This window comes from Hippopotamus amphibius, chromosome 2, assembly GCF_030028045.1.
Source record: "Hippopotamus amphibius kiboko isolate mHipAmp2 chromosome 2, mHipAmp2.hap2, whole genome shotgun sequence".
NCBI classification, from domain to species: Eukaryota; Metazoa; Chordata; class Mammalia; order Artiodactyla; family Hippopotamidae; genus Hippopotamus; species Hippopotamus amphibius.
In genome coordinates, this window is record NC_080187.1 from 146,693,026 (window position 1) to 146,710,446 (window position 17,421).

Sequence of the window (17,421 nt, forward strand, 5' to 3'; positions counted from 1 at the left end):
CTCTGCCAGGGATAGGGAAGGACTGGCCCTTCCTGTCCTGGAGAACAGGCTGTTGTCCCCATCCCCAGGGGCCCTAACATGCAGGGGGGAGGACAGAGGACCTGGCAGCCCTCTTCTTAGGGCTGTGTTAGAGACCCAACCTGGGGCTCAGAATTATCCTTCTCCTGGCAGCTGGAGCAGTTCAAAGAGGACAACATGGATGTAGGCTTCGGCTCAGGCACCCGGGCTCTGGAGCAAGCGCTGGAGAAGACCAAAGCCAATATCAAGTGGGTGAAGGAGAACAAGGATGTGGTGTTAAATTGGTTCACGGAACACAGCTAAATAGTCCCTGGTCCTTACAATCACCTGGCCCCCATGGGAGATGCTCATGTATGCCTGTCCCGGTGGCTCATGGCAGGGCCCCCATTCCTGAAGCCTGAGGTGCCAGCATCCTTCCCTTAGGGACAGAGTCTCTGGCCCATGTTCTCTCCACTCTGCCCAGGGGCCAATCCAGTTTCTGATGGCCAGACTGTCCAAGTGCCTCACAGCCTCTGCCCCTCATGCCAACCCCACTCCAGGGCCTGGCATGGCTCCTGTTGCCCAGGGCCCTGGGGCTGATCTCAGGGAAGTCCAGCTCCAGAGCCAGATGAGCAGAAGCCCTCCGTGGCTGATGGACTGCCTTGGGGGGCTGTCCTGTGGCCTCTCTCACCCTCCCATAAAGACCTGAACCTGAGATGTCAGCAGAGCACCAGATCTGTATATTTTTTTTCTAAGATAAAATGTAAATAAAGGATTTCTAGATGAGCTTCCAGACTCATTACCTAAGTAGAGCAGGAGTGGGTCTGCACAATAGCTAGAGAAACTGGCATGGAGGGAACCTGGGGTGCATGGGGGTCTGGGACCCCCAGGAAGCATAGGAGGGAAGAAGTACCCTGCCTGCTGATCCTTCCTAGAACACCTGTGTCAGCGCCTGCCAGCAGTGTTCACTTCATCAGCAGGATTGAGACTCTGGGTGCTGGGAAACCACAGGGAGGTGCAGGGAACGGGGAAGTGGTCCCCATGGTGGAGTGGGTCTTGGTGCCAGGCACAGAACAGGCCCTGACAGTGGAGGGAGTGCTCTTCCAGAAAGCAGGAGTTTCCATGCTTTCAGAAGCTAGGATTTGCACCTGAGCTAACGTGAGGCAAGGGAGCAGGGTGCTGGGTGGACCCCTCTTCCGGCGCCGCAGCAAGCACACCTGGGAGGGTGAGGGAAAGGGGCCTGTGGAGAGGGCGGCAAGCCCTGGCTCCAGGCCTTGAGTGACCACTCACTGGCCACGGGCTTGCGCTGCCATCTCTCCAGGACCCCCGCATAGCGTATCAATTTGTAAACTGGTTGTTTTGAAGAGTAGCACACAGAAAAAGGCAGGCGCCCTCCAGATCACCTGGGGCAGCCAGTGATCAGGGCCAAGGCTGAGGAAAAGGCCTGGGACCCACGGCCCACGTGGATCTTGGTGGAAATTTCTTGGTGAAGGAGGCCCAGCTGAGCACCTAAGGCTGGTGGGAGGGAAAGAAGGAGGCTACAGACAGCCCAGTCTCCTCAGGGGTCACCTCCAATTGACACCACCTGTGAGCTGCTCCAGCTGGAGTCTCGAAGCTCAGCCACTATTTCTTGACTCCTGGGCTTTGGTTTCCTCATCTGCACGACAAACACAATTTATCCTACAGCTGGTGTGTGGATCTAAGGCGATTCACATCCTTAGGACACAGTCTCACACTTGAGGAGAGCTGGGTGTTACTATCATCCCAGCCCTGTCTCCTGCCCAAAGCCCCATTCACCCTTTTCCCTCCCAGCCTCTTCCTCCTTGTGAGAAGGGGCGCCAGCAGGGCTGGGGCCAGGAAGGCTCCTCCGCGCTCCACTCCTTCCGCACATCAAACGGTGGGGCGGGCCAAGGGGCGGGCGCAGCCGTGATTAGGGTCCCTCCGCCAACCAAGAGGCTCCCACCAGCCCACCCCCCCGGCCCAGCCCTTCCTGTCGCCAGGGCCCAGCGGCCGCGGCTGGCACTTGACCTTCTGGGAACCAGAGGGCAGGCGGCCCCCTCAGGTGGTCCCCACTGGGGGAGGGACCAGCCCCGCCATCTAGGGTCCCTGGGGGAGAGCTGCACTTCAGGTAGGAGAATCAGCAGGGACCTCGGTCTCCGTGCCTGGCACTGGCCTAAGCGTTTATGCGCATTATCTCATTTGGGTCTCAACAGTCCTGAGAGATAAGGACTGTTTTTATCTCAGTTTTGCAGATAAGGAAACTGAGGCGTAGGGAGGTTAAGATCCTGGCTGAGTGGAAGCCGGTCCTCCATTTGGGGCTATGGTAGTTCACGCTCGTGCCTGACAGCGTGCAGTGCAGGCATTCACGACCGCCTGCGTGGTTGGCACATGGACACGCAGAGCCAGAGACCTGCTTGCAAGACAGGAGCTGGTGATCTCTGGCTGCTCACTCCCTGTCCAGCGCCCTGTCTACAGGTGGGTTGACCTCTCACTGGCCAGCAGGCCCTGAGGATCAGCCAGAAGCAGCAGGGGGTGGTGCCCTCTCCCACCTCCCCACCCTCCAGGAGACTCCTCAGGAGGCATGTCCTCTGCACTGCAGGGTCACTGAAAAGTCCTGGGTGGGGTACTCAGTGAATGTCCAGTCTCTTATGGATGGTGACTGGGTCCCCAGGAGGGTGTGGGTAGACCCGTCATCCCAGGCAGGGCACCAGGACCAGCCTCTCTCCCTCCCCTGCCAGGCACTTAGCAGAGAGGTGCAGACAAGAGCAGCCTGCCTGGGATGAAGCCACAAATGGAGGCGAGGGACTGCTGCTCCTGAGAGGCAGGGCTGAGCCTGCCCTCCCAGAGGGTGAGGACGGGGGTGGGGGATTAGCCCAAGCCCCCGAGACCCTGCTTCCCCTACTCCAGCAGCATCTAGGAAGTATCCCAGGCAACTCCACCTGGGGGAATAGCAGCCTTTTGCCTCTACCTTTGCATCTCCCAGAGGAGCAGCTCTTGAGGGGAGCTGGGAGAACAAGGCTGCCAATTTCCAGAAGATGTTCAGCTCTGGCTGCTGCTGGTGAAGGCTCCACTCCAGCCCCTGCCCTGGCCATCAGTGACCGGATCAGGGAGTACCTCTCTCTGTCCTTATAAGGACTAAGCCCAGATAGGTGGGAGCCAAAGGAAGGAGACAGGCAGTTGTTCAGTTCTCCTTTGGTGCAGATGCCGTGAGACTGTGGAGCCAAGACCCTGGGTTTTCTTGAGAAGGGGAGAGCACTGGACAGGGAGTCAGGGGCTTGATGTTCCAACCTCGCTGGAGGGCTAGAGAAAGTTGCTCCCCTCCCTGGGTCTGTTTCCTCAGCTGTAAAATCAAAGGAGCAAAAAATGAAGGAGCCTCAGCCCCAGGTTCTCGGGTCCCAGCCCGATGCACTGAATCACACTCTCAAGGTGCAAGGGACCTTGCAACCAGACGGCTGAACATACAGTCAGGTGAGGGACCCACTGGACTGGATCATCTCTGAGGTCGTGAGACTATTCAGCTCTTATGTATTGAGCAATTACTACGTGCCAAGCCTAAGAACCCTGAGAGGTAGGGTCTACTACTGTCTCCACTTCACAGCTGAGGACACTGAGAGGGAGCTTTTTTTGTTTGTTTTTTGTTTTTCCATTTTTCGGCCGCGCCGCGCGTCACGTGGGATCTTAGTTCCCCGACTAGGGATTGAGTCTGCGCCCCCTGCAGCGGATGTGCAGAGTCTTAACCACTGGACCGCCAGGGAAGTCCCCAGGGAGGTTTTGAAGCTCGCCCACGGTTACACAGAGAGTAAGAGCTGAATGAATGTGCAACCAGGGCAGCTGCACCCTGTATCTGTCTCCCTGCTGTATGTCACCTCGTGTGAGTTTTTCTCATCCTCCACTGAGGCTGGCAGCCCCTAGAGAGGGCCCTGGGGTAGGAACCAGGACCCGTTTCTAGAAAGTTGGGAGAAGAAGGCACCTCAGTGGCCACCTAATCCAGTTCCTCTTTAAGAGATGGGGAAACTGAGGCACAGAGAGGGAGCGACTTGCCTGGCATCAAAGGGCATGTCAGCAGGCAGTGGGTCAGGTGGGAGGCCCTGCACGTGGCAGCTCGTGCTCTGGTCTCCCTCCTGCCCCTTCTGTTACCCTGCACCATTACAGTGGCCCCCTGCCTGGCTGCATTTCTATAAGGCAGCCAAAAAGACCAAGAGTGGCTCTGGCCAGCCTACCCCCTACACCCCACCTTCACTGCCCGCTCCACCCAGGACACAGAAGCCAGATGCCTACCCCTGCTGCCATGTGGGGCTCCCCACAACCCTGACTCCCAGCTCTTTTTCCAACTCAATTTGTCACTTTTCCCCATCAACCCCGGACTTTAGCCACCTCTGTTTCAACTTGTCGCATGCTGTTTCTTCTGTCTACTCCCCTTGGCAAACTCCACACATCCTTCTATATTTGGTTCCAACATCCTGCAGCTCTCCCCTCCTCGAGTCACAAACAGAATGACGTTACCACCACTGCTGGCCCCCAAGCCCATGGCAGCCTTTGCTAATGGATCATGGTGCCCTTTTCTCAAGATCCTGGAGGTGCCTCTTAGTCTTGCTCAAGGCCACATAAATCAATGTGGCAGGGCTAATGGATCAGGTAACTCAAAGAACGCAACCGTACTGTCAGCCCCATCTTCCACCAGGCTGGCATATCCTCTCTGGTCCCAAAGTACCTTGTGTAAACCCCCATCTTGACCTGGGCTCTGATCATTTCCTTCCCTGTAATTTACCCCATTAGTCAGGGAATGTTTTCTCCAGCACCTAGTACTGGGTGTTGTGGGCTGAACTGTGCTCCCCCAAAACTCATGGTGAAGTTCTAACCCCCAGTATCTCGGAATGTGAATGTCTTTGGAGGTAGAGCCCGTAAAGAGGTAATTAAGGTAAAATGACTTCATGTGGGTGGGCCTGGTATCCTTGTAAGAAGAGAAGATTAAGACACAGACAGGCAGACTGGACCATGGGATGACCATGTGAGGACACAGCAAGAAGGCGGCCGTCTGCAAGCCACCGCGAGAGGCCTCAGAAGAAACCAACCCTGCTCACCCCTTGGTCTTGGATTTCTAGTCTCCAGAACTGTGAGAAAATTAATTTCTGTTGTTCAAGCCACCCAATCGGTGGTACTGCCTTACGGCAGCCCTAATAAACTAGTATACTGGGCCCAGCACATGGGAGCCACTCACAAGCACCCTCTGGAAACAATTTCACTTAACTCTGAAAGAGCCCCATGGGTCAGCAGGAATGCACCCAGGAGAATGGGAAAGGGCAGTGGTTATGGGGTCGAGGCACGTGAACAAGCCCAAGTGTTAACCCACCTGTGCCGCCTTGCACAGCAGGCCAGGTGGGGCCCCTGTGCAATAATTACTGTCCAGTTGGCAAGTGAGGGCTCACCTCAACCCTGGTAGGCCTGGATTCCAGGAGGGGAAAAGCAGCATGACTTGTTCCCTGCAGGATGGGAACATTTTCCCTTTTCCAGAAGCAATAAAAACCCAGGTGGATAGAAGAAAAACAGACCAAACCAAATTTGGGGCTTTTTGTGTTTTTTTACAAGTACAAAATCTAAGCATATAGGTTTCTTCCCACTTCCACCCCCACCCCCAAGTCCACTCCCCCACCAGTCCCAGCCTGGCCAACCACTGTGGTCAGGCAACCACCATCTTCTTGCAGCTCAGGCTGTGCTCTGCAGAGCACTGATCATTCTAGGGGACATCTAGGAGTGGAAGGAATGCCTCAGCCCCGACTTCAGCCAGGGAGGCCACCCCCTAGGTGTTTCAAACGCTGCTTCCATGAAAGACATCATTTGGAAAAGGGATCCTTGGATAGAAGAAAGCCTGAATACTACTGAAATTGCAGATGAGGAGGGCACCCCACACTACAGGCCTGATTCCTGGCTGAAAAGGGGGCAGGCAAGGCCATTAGTAGAAGATGCCCAGGTGAGTCCCCTCCAAATCTTCTTGCCAAAATTCAGGGCAGCCACTAAGCTGTAGGCCTGAGCTCTGGGGAGCACTTTCAGCACTGAGCTGGAAGGAGAGGCCTGGTCCCTGGTCCTCTGAGCTGGGCAGCACCTCTGCACTGTGGATCCAGCAGCCCCACTGGGTCTGAGGCTGGAGTCTCTGGCATGCTGGGCCGGGCAGAACGGGAGGGGTTTCTGGCAACAGACAGGACTCCGGAGACACAGAGGTACTCTGAGAGAGAGAAGAACAGCAGGTTAGTGGGCCACTGCCTCATGCCCTAAGATCCTCAACTTGGATGTGCCCCATAGTGTGGCTGGCAGCTGCTGAACTGCCCTGGTGTCACGGATGCAGTGAAGCAAAGTGGTTAAGAGTACAGGCTCTGGAGATAACACTGCCAGGGTTCAAATCCCAGGTCTGCTACTCACTAGCTATAACTCAGATCACCTCTTTTAGTCTCAGTTTTCTCATCTATAAAATGGTGGTGATGATAATAAAACACACTTCATAGGGTCGCTGCAGGGCTGATGAGTTAATAACATGTAAAAATACCAAGAAGGGTGTTGGGCACACAGTAAGCATTCAATAAATTTTGGTTATTAATATGCTCTTTTATGGGAAGCTTGAGGAAACATGAAGGTCACCAGCTCCAAGCCCATCTACTTAGGAAGCCCCTACCCCTGGGGCAGCCAGGCCTCCCTCCCCCTCCAACTTTAATGGAGTACTTGGAGGGAATTTCCTGAATTCCCTGAAGCCCCTGCTACCTTCCACCCTGGACTCTGACATCAAGTCTGAAGACTCCCCCCTCTTCTACATGGCTGTGAAGGCTCCTAGGTAGAGATGGTGGTGGCCATAACTTCCCAGGGCCCCACTTCTTTCCCCAAGAAGGTTAGGGTCCTCTTCATCCTCCCTTCAGCTTCTCTCCATCCCTAATCAGGGTTGCATTAGATAATCTGGAATCTAAAAAGCATAAGATTCTCTGGCGGCTAGAGCTTACTCACCCCCTCCGTTTCCAACTGAAGCCTGGGGACCACTCCGAGGGAAGCAGAGAGGGCCTGAGAGCGTACCTGGTACACTGCGGCCAGCTCCAGAGACGCGGGGGGCGACGTCCAGGGCGTGGCCTGGTTCCGGGGCTCTGGGGGTGTCTGCACGCCGGAACAGGCTTGGGGCGGCGTCCAAAGGGCCGCGTCAGGCGCTCTCCCTTGGGACAGCTGCAGGGGCGACTGCACACCGTGACAGTAAGGGGGTGTCACCCAGGGACCCACGTCGGGGACCCTGCTCCCCAGGCGCTCGGGCGCCGCTAGGGCTCCGGGGCAGGCGGGCGGGGACCCCCAGGACACCGCGGCGCCAGCGGCTGAGCCAGGACCGCACGCCTGCGTCTGCACCTGCGCGGGGCCGCCGTCGGGGCACAGCGGGCAGCCCCGAGGGAGCGCCGCGTCGCCGTGTCGCCGGCGCCGACGCTGCAGGCTCTCCTCGCTGAGGCCCAGCACGGCCGACAGGTGGCCGATGTAGCGGATGGCCAGGCGCAGCGTCTCGATCTTGGTCAGGTTCTGGCCGGCGGGCGCCACGGACGGCGGCAGAAAGCGGCGCAGCTCGTGCAGGGCGCGGGCGAGCGTGCGCATGCGCAGCTTCTCGCGCTCGCTGGCGCTCTGCCGCTGCTCGCCTGCCGGCCGGCTCCGCGCACCTCCGGGTGCCGTCGAGGCGGCCTCTGTGGCGCTGCGGGCCGGGGGCGCCGGCTGCGCGGGGCCGCGGGCACGGTCGCAGGGGCACGAGCCCGACGAGTCCGAGGAGGAGGCCGGGGACGTGGAGTCCGAGTGGCCGGCCCAGCCCCAACCCTGGGGGAAGATCCAGGGGTCGTGGCCGAGGAGGCTCTGCAGAGGAGGGGACTGGGCCATGGCCGGGGCTGCGAGCTCTGGGAGGCTGGGCTGGCCACCTCCAGGACTGAGCTTTTATCTGGACCAAAGGTGCGAGGTGGACCCCCGCCAGGTTACAGAGAGGTGTCAAAACCCACAGAGCCCAGGGAAGGTCTGGGCAGGGGGGCCCTGGGAAAGCGGGCCCATTTGCGGAGGTGTGGATTCTGACTCCTCGGGGGGCTCTAATGGAGGCCCCTGCAGCCCGGGAAGTGTGGGAGGGACAATTCACATCTGGATGGAGCTGCTAAGCTTCTCACTGGGTTCCCACCCACCCCGCCTCGTCCGCTGCTCCGGTCAGTGCCCGGGACCCTGACAGCCGTGGGCAGTGCCATCGTCTGGGGCGGCCAAGTTGTCCCTCAAGTGACTCATGGACCCCTGCAAAGAGTGGCCGCCTCCCTCATCGCCCCCTTCCGGGAGGCTGTGCCCAGTAACTCCCGCCCAGTGCCTGCAAGTGTGCTGGATAAGGCATCAAGACAAACCCCGAGGGACTTGCTCACAGTGATGGCGGGAGGGGGGTTGGGGAAGGAGGGGACATACAGGTGGACATTTCCTGGATTCCCAGAACCCGCACTTGCTCCTTTACTGAGAGACACCGAGAAAGTCATCTCACTGTCCACAGTTTCTTTCCCTGGAAAATAGTACAGAGCAGCCTGGAGAAGAGACATGGAGTGTAGTGGGTGATGAAAATGGGGGAAGGTGGGCCCCAGGCAGATGTGAGTCAGACCCTCTTTATTTGCTGAGTGACCTTGGGCGGTTAACTCCTCTGAGGCTCAAGTTGCCCCATCCTCGTGGCAGTAATAATATAAAATACCCACCAGCTAGGATGGTTACTGCTACTGAGTGGAACCACTTAGTATGAACCTGGCAAGTGGGCTAAATGTTTGGTGCTGTCATTTTATAAAGAAAGTATTTACATTTCAAGATGCTTGTGGGCATTGTTCATTTAATATGTATTTATTTAGCAACTGGTAAATGTCAGGCATACCAGAGTGAACAAGAGAGTTGTGGTCTCTGCTCTCATGGGATTTCAGTCTTGTGGGAGAGAGAAGTAAATGTTATATAATTAGTAGCTCCACCACTAGCTAGCTGTGCATCCTTGGGCAGCTCTGAGCCTGAGCTACAGCTCTTAAACCAGGAGTAATAATTATAGTATCTGCTCACAGGACTGTTGTTATACTCTTATAGTATAGGCTTTGACACAGTGAGGTTTAAAAGTAAAAGCTTCCACCCCTCAGCGATAATTACAGTTTAAAGGAGGTGTCAGTGTTCTTCGTAATCTTCAAATAAAAGGCTGAACTCAGAGGCTAAGCGCCAAGTGAGGGCCAGGGACTGTCGAGCTCTGGTCACAGAGGTGGAGAAGTCACAGCTGGGCCTTGAACCATGGATAGGACTTGGGTAGGGAGGGAGGCAGGTGGAGAGCATTCTGAATGTGGGAACTGCATAAGCAAAGGCCTGGCACTGGGACTTCCCAATGTGCTTCAGGAACAATGTGCTAGGGTGGTGATGTGGAGAGAAGGTGCACACCTTGGCTGGGGCCAGGCTAAGAAATTGGATTTTACTCCAAGGCTTTGGGGAACCAAATGGACTTTTGAGCAGAAGTGTGACGTTAAAAAAAAAAATCAGTAATCAGTAATATGGTTAATATGATGATGTTTCAGGAATAGATTAGCCTCCACCAGCCTGAAGTAATAAATGGCCTTGTAGTATTTTTGTGACTGTTCTTAAAAATTAACTTTTAGATACACAAATTACATAGCTAATACATTCTCTCTTTAAGAAATGGAAACATGACAGATAAAGCTGAAGTCCCATAACCCCTCCCCGAAGGTCCTGTGTCCTTCCAGACTTGGTCCCTGTACACTCACATAAATGTATATATCCTCGGAAAACACATAGTAACATTATGGCAGGTTGCCTATAACTTGCTTTTTTCATTCAAAGGTATATCTTAGAGCATTCTATGCCAGGTCGTGTTTACCTGACTCATAATTGGTCTTAGTTGATTTAAATGTTCATCCATTTAAATCATAGTGGATAATTTTAACTGGGGAAAAAATTCAATGGCAAGAGGTGCAGATAAACCTTCAACGATGAAATTACATCACTTTCTCCTCAGAACTTATTTTATTAAATATTGGAGGAAATATGCCCAAGTTACTACTCTAACATTATGATGAAGTAATAATTGACATTGAGTAAGGTTGGTCAGGGCAACTGTTTTTAATTTATTCTAGCTGCTGTGAATGAGGAGGGGACATTTAACTTGTCCATCACACAATAAGAAGGTGGAATCAATCAACAATGGCCTTGATTTCAAAAGGGAAAGAAGCAGTTATTTATACAATATTTTATGATTTAAAAGGGAAAAGAAACAATTGGTTATGCAATATTTCATGATTTAAAAGGGTTTAAAACAAGGTTAATAATAATAATCCTTTTTCCTAAGCGAAGGGAGACTTAGAAAACAGTCAGTCCTACACTTTTTAGGATTAAAATAATGGCAAATCATTATTTGTCCAAGGCTGCACAATACTATAAAGATCTTGAGATATTATACCCTCAGGGAATTTTTATACATGTAATTGACAATTGTAGACAAGATTCATCAGTTTTCATGCATATTTCTTGATCTGGATTCTGAAGTGTCAGATTGGGGTGCTGTTGATATTGAGTGCTCCAACTCACCCCTTTGCACTGCATTGTAATATTCCATGGTGTGCTCACACCATAGCCCCTTATGGATGCACCTCTAGCGTATTTTTCATTCTGCCTAAGAGTGCTGCTTTGTGCAGACAGCTAGATATGGAGTGGTGGAGTGGCCTTGTGATTCCCAGGAAGGTTCTGAATATCCAGAATCATTCCTCCTCTCCCCCCAACCCCTACTTATTAGAGCAAGCCTGGAGGGATTTCCTGTGAAAGGATTTGGTGAATTATGGGAATTCACCAAATTATGGGAATTCACCTATAGTAGCCCTGCATGCTATCTTTTCCTCTCTAGGACAGCCTGGCCTCCTTCTATCTTAGTTTGGGCTACTCCTGGAGCCCAGGCCTCAGGCTGACTGTGGGATGACAGAGCATAAGTTCTGGGAGGTGGGGCCTTGGAGCTGGTTTTCTGTGGACCCTGGCTCTTCACTGGGCCCCTTAGACAGGCTCCAGGAGCATAGAGTCACCTGTCGCCAGCCCCACTCATTTAACACTCAGAGGCAGTGTTGTGTAATGGTTAGGAGGCTGGACTAAGGAGTCAGACAGATCTGGGTTTAGAGTCCCAGCTTCACCCCTTCCCAGCTGTTAGAACTTGGGCAACTTAACCTCAGTTTTCTCATCTATAAAGTGGGGATTCTGATTTCCAGGGCAATTGTTGGGGCAAAGTAAGTTAATGCATGTCATTGAGCTTAGCACAGAGCCTATGTTTATAAGTCTTGCTTATAGCAAGTTCAGGGGCAGCAGAATGAAGTAGGTAAAGGACTAGATTGGATTGTGGGTAAGAGGGCCAACATCTTGAGCCTTGGCCCTAGAAGATAATGCCTTCCTTCTTCATTCCAGCACCAGGCCTCAGGCATCCTGCCCTACCCCCTCCTCCATCTTCAGCCCTTCTTCTCCATGGACCCAGCATGGGGGTCGTCCTCAGCAGGGCACTCCAGCTCCTGGCCTGTGGCAGGGGTCACCAGAGCTGCAGTTCAGAGGCCAGGGAAGAGCTCCGGGTGCCTGGAGCTGGAGCTGGAGCCAGAGCCAACTGGTCCAACCAAAGCTAGGAAGTGGAGGATCTGAATCAGATTCTCCTGGTGGGCTGGGTCCTGGCTTTTCCTGCTTGTCTTTGGCCCTTGGGGCTCTCAAGCATTCCTCCCTGTGTGCTCCAATCAGCTCCAGGTGCTGCATGGACAAGCTAGGTCTGGGACCCAGCCCCCAGGGGCCTCCAGTTGGGCAATCTTCACATCCCTTTCATCTGACTCACCTGGTAAAAGGAGGGATATCTATGGCTGTGTGCTATTAGATAAGGTGATTAACCTCTGAGCCTCAGGATGATGGTGACACTAGGTTCACCCTTCCTCCTTCCTGTGATAGGAGGAGGTGGTAGCTAGATCAGGGAAACATGGTCAGTAGAATGTTCACTAGTGTGGCAGACACTTCTGGTTGCCAACACAGTGTCTGTTACAGCCTCTATTCTTCTTTCTTCGTTAATAACTGGGCTCTGTATTATCATGGGTGGTGATATACCCAGCTGAAAAACTACCTTTCCCAGCCTCTCTTGCAGATGGAATGGCCAATGAGATGTTAGTAGAAGTATTGTATGGGGCTTCTAGGAAATCTCTTTAAAGCAGAGAGGTCCACTCCTGTGGCTCTACTCCCTTATATTGTTATTCTGGAAAACAGGTGTGATGGCTGGAGCTTCAGCAACTCTTTTGTGACTCTGAGGCAATCTTAAGGCCAGAAGTCACACTGAAGGATGGTGGAGCAGAAGGAAGCCTGAGGCACTTATGACAACATGGAAGTGTCATACTGGCCCAGAACTGTCTAACCCTAAATTTCTTTAATGTGAGAGAAAATAAATCACCATCTTGTTTAAGTCATTGTCATTTGGGGTGTGTGCTATGAGCAGCCAAACATAATTCCCGTCCACTTAGTAAAGAAATTCCTAGAGTATCCTTGTCAACAGATGGGGCTGTGTGAACTTAAGTTGAGTGAATTCATAACAGATTCAATGTTCCCACAGATGAATGGATGGATGTTTACCTGGAGGAAGGTTCCTAGTGATGTGCCACAAACTCTGTTCCAAGCCTCGTCATGGGCAGCATTATGATCGTGAATGAAGATATGAACTGATCTAATCTGGGGTACAATCCAAATCTAAGAAGTTAACTGGCTAACAGCCAGGACCTAAAGAGATTCTGGCAGGCTGGAACAACTCATCAGATCTAATTACTAATAAGGTAGAACCAACAGAGCCCTATGTACCCTCCCTCTAAGTTCAGGGTCAGGAGGCATCATGTAACCAGCAGCAACTGTGGAGAGGACATGGTAGTCATTGCCTTCCAGGCACCAAGGGCATGAAAACAAATGTGATCCCATTCATGTTTGCAAGAAACAGACGATCTTCAATCAAACAGGCAATGGTCTCTTATTGCCTGTGTGGGGTAAGTGGTCAAACCTGGGAGCCACAGTTTATGAGGGGAGGGAGGTTAGTGAGGGAGCTTGAAGCCAGGTCACCAGAGAAATAGCTGAAGGACTTGGGAATGTTTCATCCCTAAAGGAAAAGACAGGGGATGTGAGTGTTGTCTCCAGATGCCTGGAGGGGATACTCCTGGGAGAGTCTAAAGGACTTTCTAAGATCACAGGTTCTGTCTTGTGAGGGAGTGAGTGACTTGTTCCTGGAGGTGATCAAGAAGAGGCCAGGTACTCACCTGAGGGAGTGGGAGTGGATGGCTGATACTGCCTCTGCCAACGCTGACAAATACCACAGAACACAGCACTTGGACTTGATCCCTGAGGTGCTTTCAGAGCTGAGGCCAAGAATCAGGGAGAGGACAGGAGCTGCCCTGTCAGGGCCCTGGGCAATCTCAGGGCGAGGGTGCCACAGGAGACCTTGGCTTCGGGACATCTTGGGTGGGGGGAGGGCAGAATGAGGCAGGTGCTTCAGCACGTGTGACACTCCCACCCCTGTTCTTCTTTGTGCCTGCAGCTCGGGCTCAGCTGGGCCTGCTCTCAGGGCCGGAACCACAAGGCCATGTGACCTTTGGCTCCGCTTGCTGGTGCGGCGCCCGGCAGCTTGGCGCTGCGAGGCAGAGTGTCCATGTCAGTATCCCTATTATACAGGTGAGGAAATGGGGGCCTCCATCCCATCAGCCCCTGATCAACTTCCCAGAACTTTGCCCCAGACCACCAGTCAGATGGGAAGGGCAGAGGCCCAGGCTGGAATCAGAATGTGCTCCTTCAGCCCCGGCCCTGCGAGGAGCTGCGGGAGGGCCGTGCCTCTGGTCAGCTTGCTCTCCGTGGCTTAGCGCAGGCCTCACTGTTTGTTTACCTTGAGCCCTGCCCCAGGAAGTTCTCCACCTGCTCTTTCTCCCTGGGCAGGTGGTGCAGGGCCCTCGGGAACAGGCCCAAGGACCTGGAGCCAATTTAAGGGCTGGTCTTTGCCCCGTAATTCTTCTTTCCCTTCCTTCCTCTTGGGTCCCTTCCAGGCCCCGGGGGTGGTCAGGCTGTGGGAACAGGAAAGGGAAGGGGGAAGGTGGGCTGCGCGGGGGCCGCACGCAGGGGCCGTGTGGTGTTCTCATTACCAGCCGGCGGCGAGAGCCAGCCCAGCCTCCCCCTTGGCCACTGCGGCTGCCTTCACACCTCCTGTCTGCCTGTTGACACAAGGCCGCCTCCCCCAGGGCAGAAGGTGTCGACTTGGGAACGAGGGTGTGCAGGGGCCTCCAAAACAGCCTGGCAGCAGGTCCCCTCAGAGACCCCAGAAAGCACTTCTGTTGTGGGGGTGGGAGGCTACAGGTCCCCATCCTGGGAGGCCCAGGGAAAAGGCAGAGCCTCTGTCCCTGGAATGGGGAGGGAGGGACAGAAGAGGACAGGGGGCCTACAGGCCCCTCGCTCTAGGAGCCCTGAGTCAGCCTGTCCGGATACTCCTCTCCTCTGGCTCCAGGCATAGCCAGGGAAGCCTGATGACCAAGCCCTGCCAGGCAAAGCACCATAAGTGTCGCCTGGGGGAGCCAGAGGCTGACAGCCACCAGGCAAGGTCACAGAGCAACCCCTGGAACTGAACCCACCCCGCCCGGGGCCTCAGACTTCCACACTGTATAGCACTCAGCGCTGTGCCCACAGCAGCCGGCTCAGTGCTCAAACCCCAGACCTGACAGCCTGCTCTCCCTCACTGGCTAAGCTGGGGACATTGGGCCCAGAGAGGCCACTTCCTTTGTGTTAGGTCCCCCAGAACCAGAATTCAAACCCACAAAAGCCATGCACCCCACCACTAGGAAACACTGCTCCAGACCAGGGGCCTGAGGCTCCAGGGAGGGACAAGTCTCTGCTGCCCTCTGGGAGCTGAGGGTTGGAGGAGGAAAAAGACAAGTTGGCTCTGAGTCTGTGGGGGCCTGGTGTGCTGGGAGCCCATGGGCAACAGAGAGGTGCTACCTGGCCGGGTGATCAGGGCGGGTCCCAGGAGGAAGGCAGGGACCTGAAACTGTGGATGTTCTCCAAGTGGGGGTGGGGCATTCCTGGCTGAGGGGAAGGAACGGTGTGAGCCTGAGTCTGGAAGCAGGGAAGCCAGGGCTAATTTGGGTGATGCCAAGCGGTCTGGAGCCCTGGGATGGAGGTGGGGAGGCTGGGAGGGGTGTGGACAAGCAAGTGGGAGCTGGGTGGCCTTGGAAAGTCCTGGCGAGTGAGGAGTTTGGACTCTTAGGGAGGCAATGAGATCCACAGAAATTCTGAGGAGGGAGAGGGGTTGGAAGGTAGAGAGCTGGAGGCAGGAAACCAGTCAGGAGACTGCAGTTACATCACGGCCAAGGCTGCCTAGATGGGAGCATGGGCAGGAGCGCTGGGAGTGGGCCGAGGGAATGTGGGAAAAGGTGGGAAGGACATGGTCGCCACTGGCTGGGGGTGCACGGGGAGGGGCTGGGGCCAGAGGCATCCAGGGAGCTGCCCAGCAGGCCAGGGTCATGGAGGTGGACCCAATGCTTTTCCTCTAACAAGAAGGCTGAGCCAAGGAGGCTGGTGTGGAAGGGCCTGCAAAAGCCGCAGAGCTGCCAGGTAGAGCTCCCGGGGCAATAAAGGCTGAGCAGAGGTGGCTCAGGCCTAGGGCCAGCAGTGCCTGGGCTCAGTCCCCATCCAGCCTCAGTCTCCTTATCTATGAAACGGGTGTCCTTGCCGGGCAGATGAGATGCAGCATCAGGTGTTTAGCATGTGGGACTCCATGAGTATTGCCTGCCTGCCCTGCTGGAGAGGAGTGACCATCTGCGGTCCTGAAGCTCTTGGGAGAGACAGAGGGGGAGAATGAGTGGTGCTGACTCCTGCAGGCTCTGCGAGGGAAGACCCAGCCTCCCCAGCCTGATCTTCAGAAGCCATAAGGGGGCTTGGGTCTACCAGTTCCGCTACTGGAATGCAAGCAAGGGAGACAAGGAGGTTGCAGTCTTTTTCTTCCTCCCTCCCTTCCTTTTCTTTCTTTTTTAATTTGTCAAAGCAATGCATAATCATTACAGAAAAGTGAGAAAATATAGACAATCAAAAAGAAGGGAATTTTAAGGCCCCCACTTCCATCCACCCAGAGAGAACCAGCTTAACACGTAGAGCTCTGCATCCTAATCTTTTCTAAGTATCCCTACAAATACCGAACTTGGAGATAGAGGCATTGAGAGAACATGTTGAGTTCTTTTCCCATTTTTTTTTTGAAGCTTCTGGTAATATATATTCTCTTTTTTTATAACAGCTTTATTGAGATATGTCACAGACCATACATTCACCTGTTTAAAGTGTACAATTCAGTAGTTTTTGTATATTACATTTAAAATTCCTTTAAATTGTGGTAAAATATATATAACATAAAATGTGCCATCTTAACCACTGCTAAGTGTGCAATTGAGTGACATTAATTACATTTGCAATGTTGTGCAACGATCACCACTTTTATTTCCAAAACTTTTTCATCATCTCCAGTGGAAACTCTGTACCCATGAAGCAAACACTCCCCTTTAGCCGAAGCCCCCCAGCCCCTGATAGGCCTCTCGTCTGCTTCTTGTCTCTACGGATTTGACTCTTTTAGGTACCTCACAGAAACGGAATTGTAGTTTGTCCTTTGGTGTCTGGCTTGTTTCACAATGTCATCAGGCTCCATCCGCAGTATAGCATGTGCCCAAACTTCATTCCTCCTTATGGTTGAATAATATGCCATTGTACATTTACAGCACATTTTGTTTATTTATTCAACAGTTGATGGCCATTTGGGTTGTTTCCACCTTTTAGCTACCATGAATAATGCTGCTTTGCATGTTGGTGGACAGATATTTGTTGTAGCCCCTGCTTTCGATTCCTTTGGATGTACAAAGAGCATGTTGTTTTGTGACCAACTTATTAATGTATTAATAACTTTCCCATATCCGTAGATGTAGTTCTGTAATGAGACTTTTAAGGCATGCCTAGTACTCCGTGGTGTGGCAGTAACAGTTCAGGTAACAAATTCTCTAATATATACTGAGATGCCCTAAAGTTTTCCACATAGGGCTATCTTTATACCTATATTTTAAAAGTTATTTTAAAAAATTTTTATTTTATTATTTATTTATGTGTTTAATTTATTGGCTGCACTGGGTCTTCATTTCTGCGCACGGGCTCTCTGTAGTTGTGGAGAGTGGGGACTGCTCTTCATTGCGGTATGTGGGCTTCTCATTGTGGTGGCTTCTCTTGTTGCAGAGCAGGGGCTCTAGGTGCACAGGCTTCAGTAGTTGTGGCATGTGGGCTCAGTACTTGTGGCACATGGGCTTAGATGCTCTGAGGCATGTAGGATCTTCCCGGCCCAGGGATCAAACCCGTGTCCCCTGCATTGGC

At 53.4% G+C, this 17,421-nt stretch overlaps 2 protein-coding genes across 3 annotated transcripts in view; one reads left to right on the top strand and one right to left on the bottom strand.

Annotated features, from left to right (window-relative positions):
• Positions 1 to 783, top strand: part of ANPEP (alanyl aminopeptidase, membrane) — a 30,710-nt gene extending 29,927 nt beyond the window's left edge. For both annotated transcript variants that reach the window (XM_057723869.1, XM_057723870.1), the window contains exon 22: positions 172 to 783. In XM_057723869.1, coding sequence (XP_057579852.1) covers positions 172 to 321 — 150 coding nt within the window. In that variant the 3' untranslated portion in view covers positions 322 to 783. The remainder of the gene's footprint in view (positions 1 to 171) is intronic.
• Positions 784 to 5,935: 5,152 nt separating this feature from the next.
• MESP2 (mesoderm posterior bHLH transcription factor 2) lies at positions 5,936 to 7,878 on the bottom strand. The gene is made up of 2 exons (XM_057724975.1): positions 7,051 to 7,878; positions 5,936 to 6,217 (listed from the first exon to the last, which is right to left on the bottom strand). Exons 1-2 carry the CDS (start codon positions 7,876 to 7,878, stop codon positions 5,948 to 5,950), a joined length of 1,098 nt encoding a protein of 365 aa, XP_057580958.1. The 3' UTR covers positions 5,936 to 5,947.
• Positions 7,879 to 17,421: the final 9,543 nt, after the last annotated feature.

Excerpts from the sequence above, each read along its gene's own strand:
- MESP2 (XM_057724975.1), bottom strand. The coding sequence starts at position 7,878 with ATGGCCCAGTCCCCTCCTCTGCAGAGCCTCCTCGGCCACGACCCCTGG. Across the intron at positions 6,218-7,050 it reads AGCTGGCCGCAGTGTACCAG|AGTACCTCTGTGTCTCCGGA; the intron begins GTACGCTCTCAG and ends TCTCTCTCTCAG.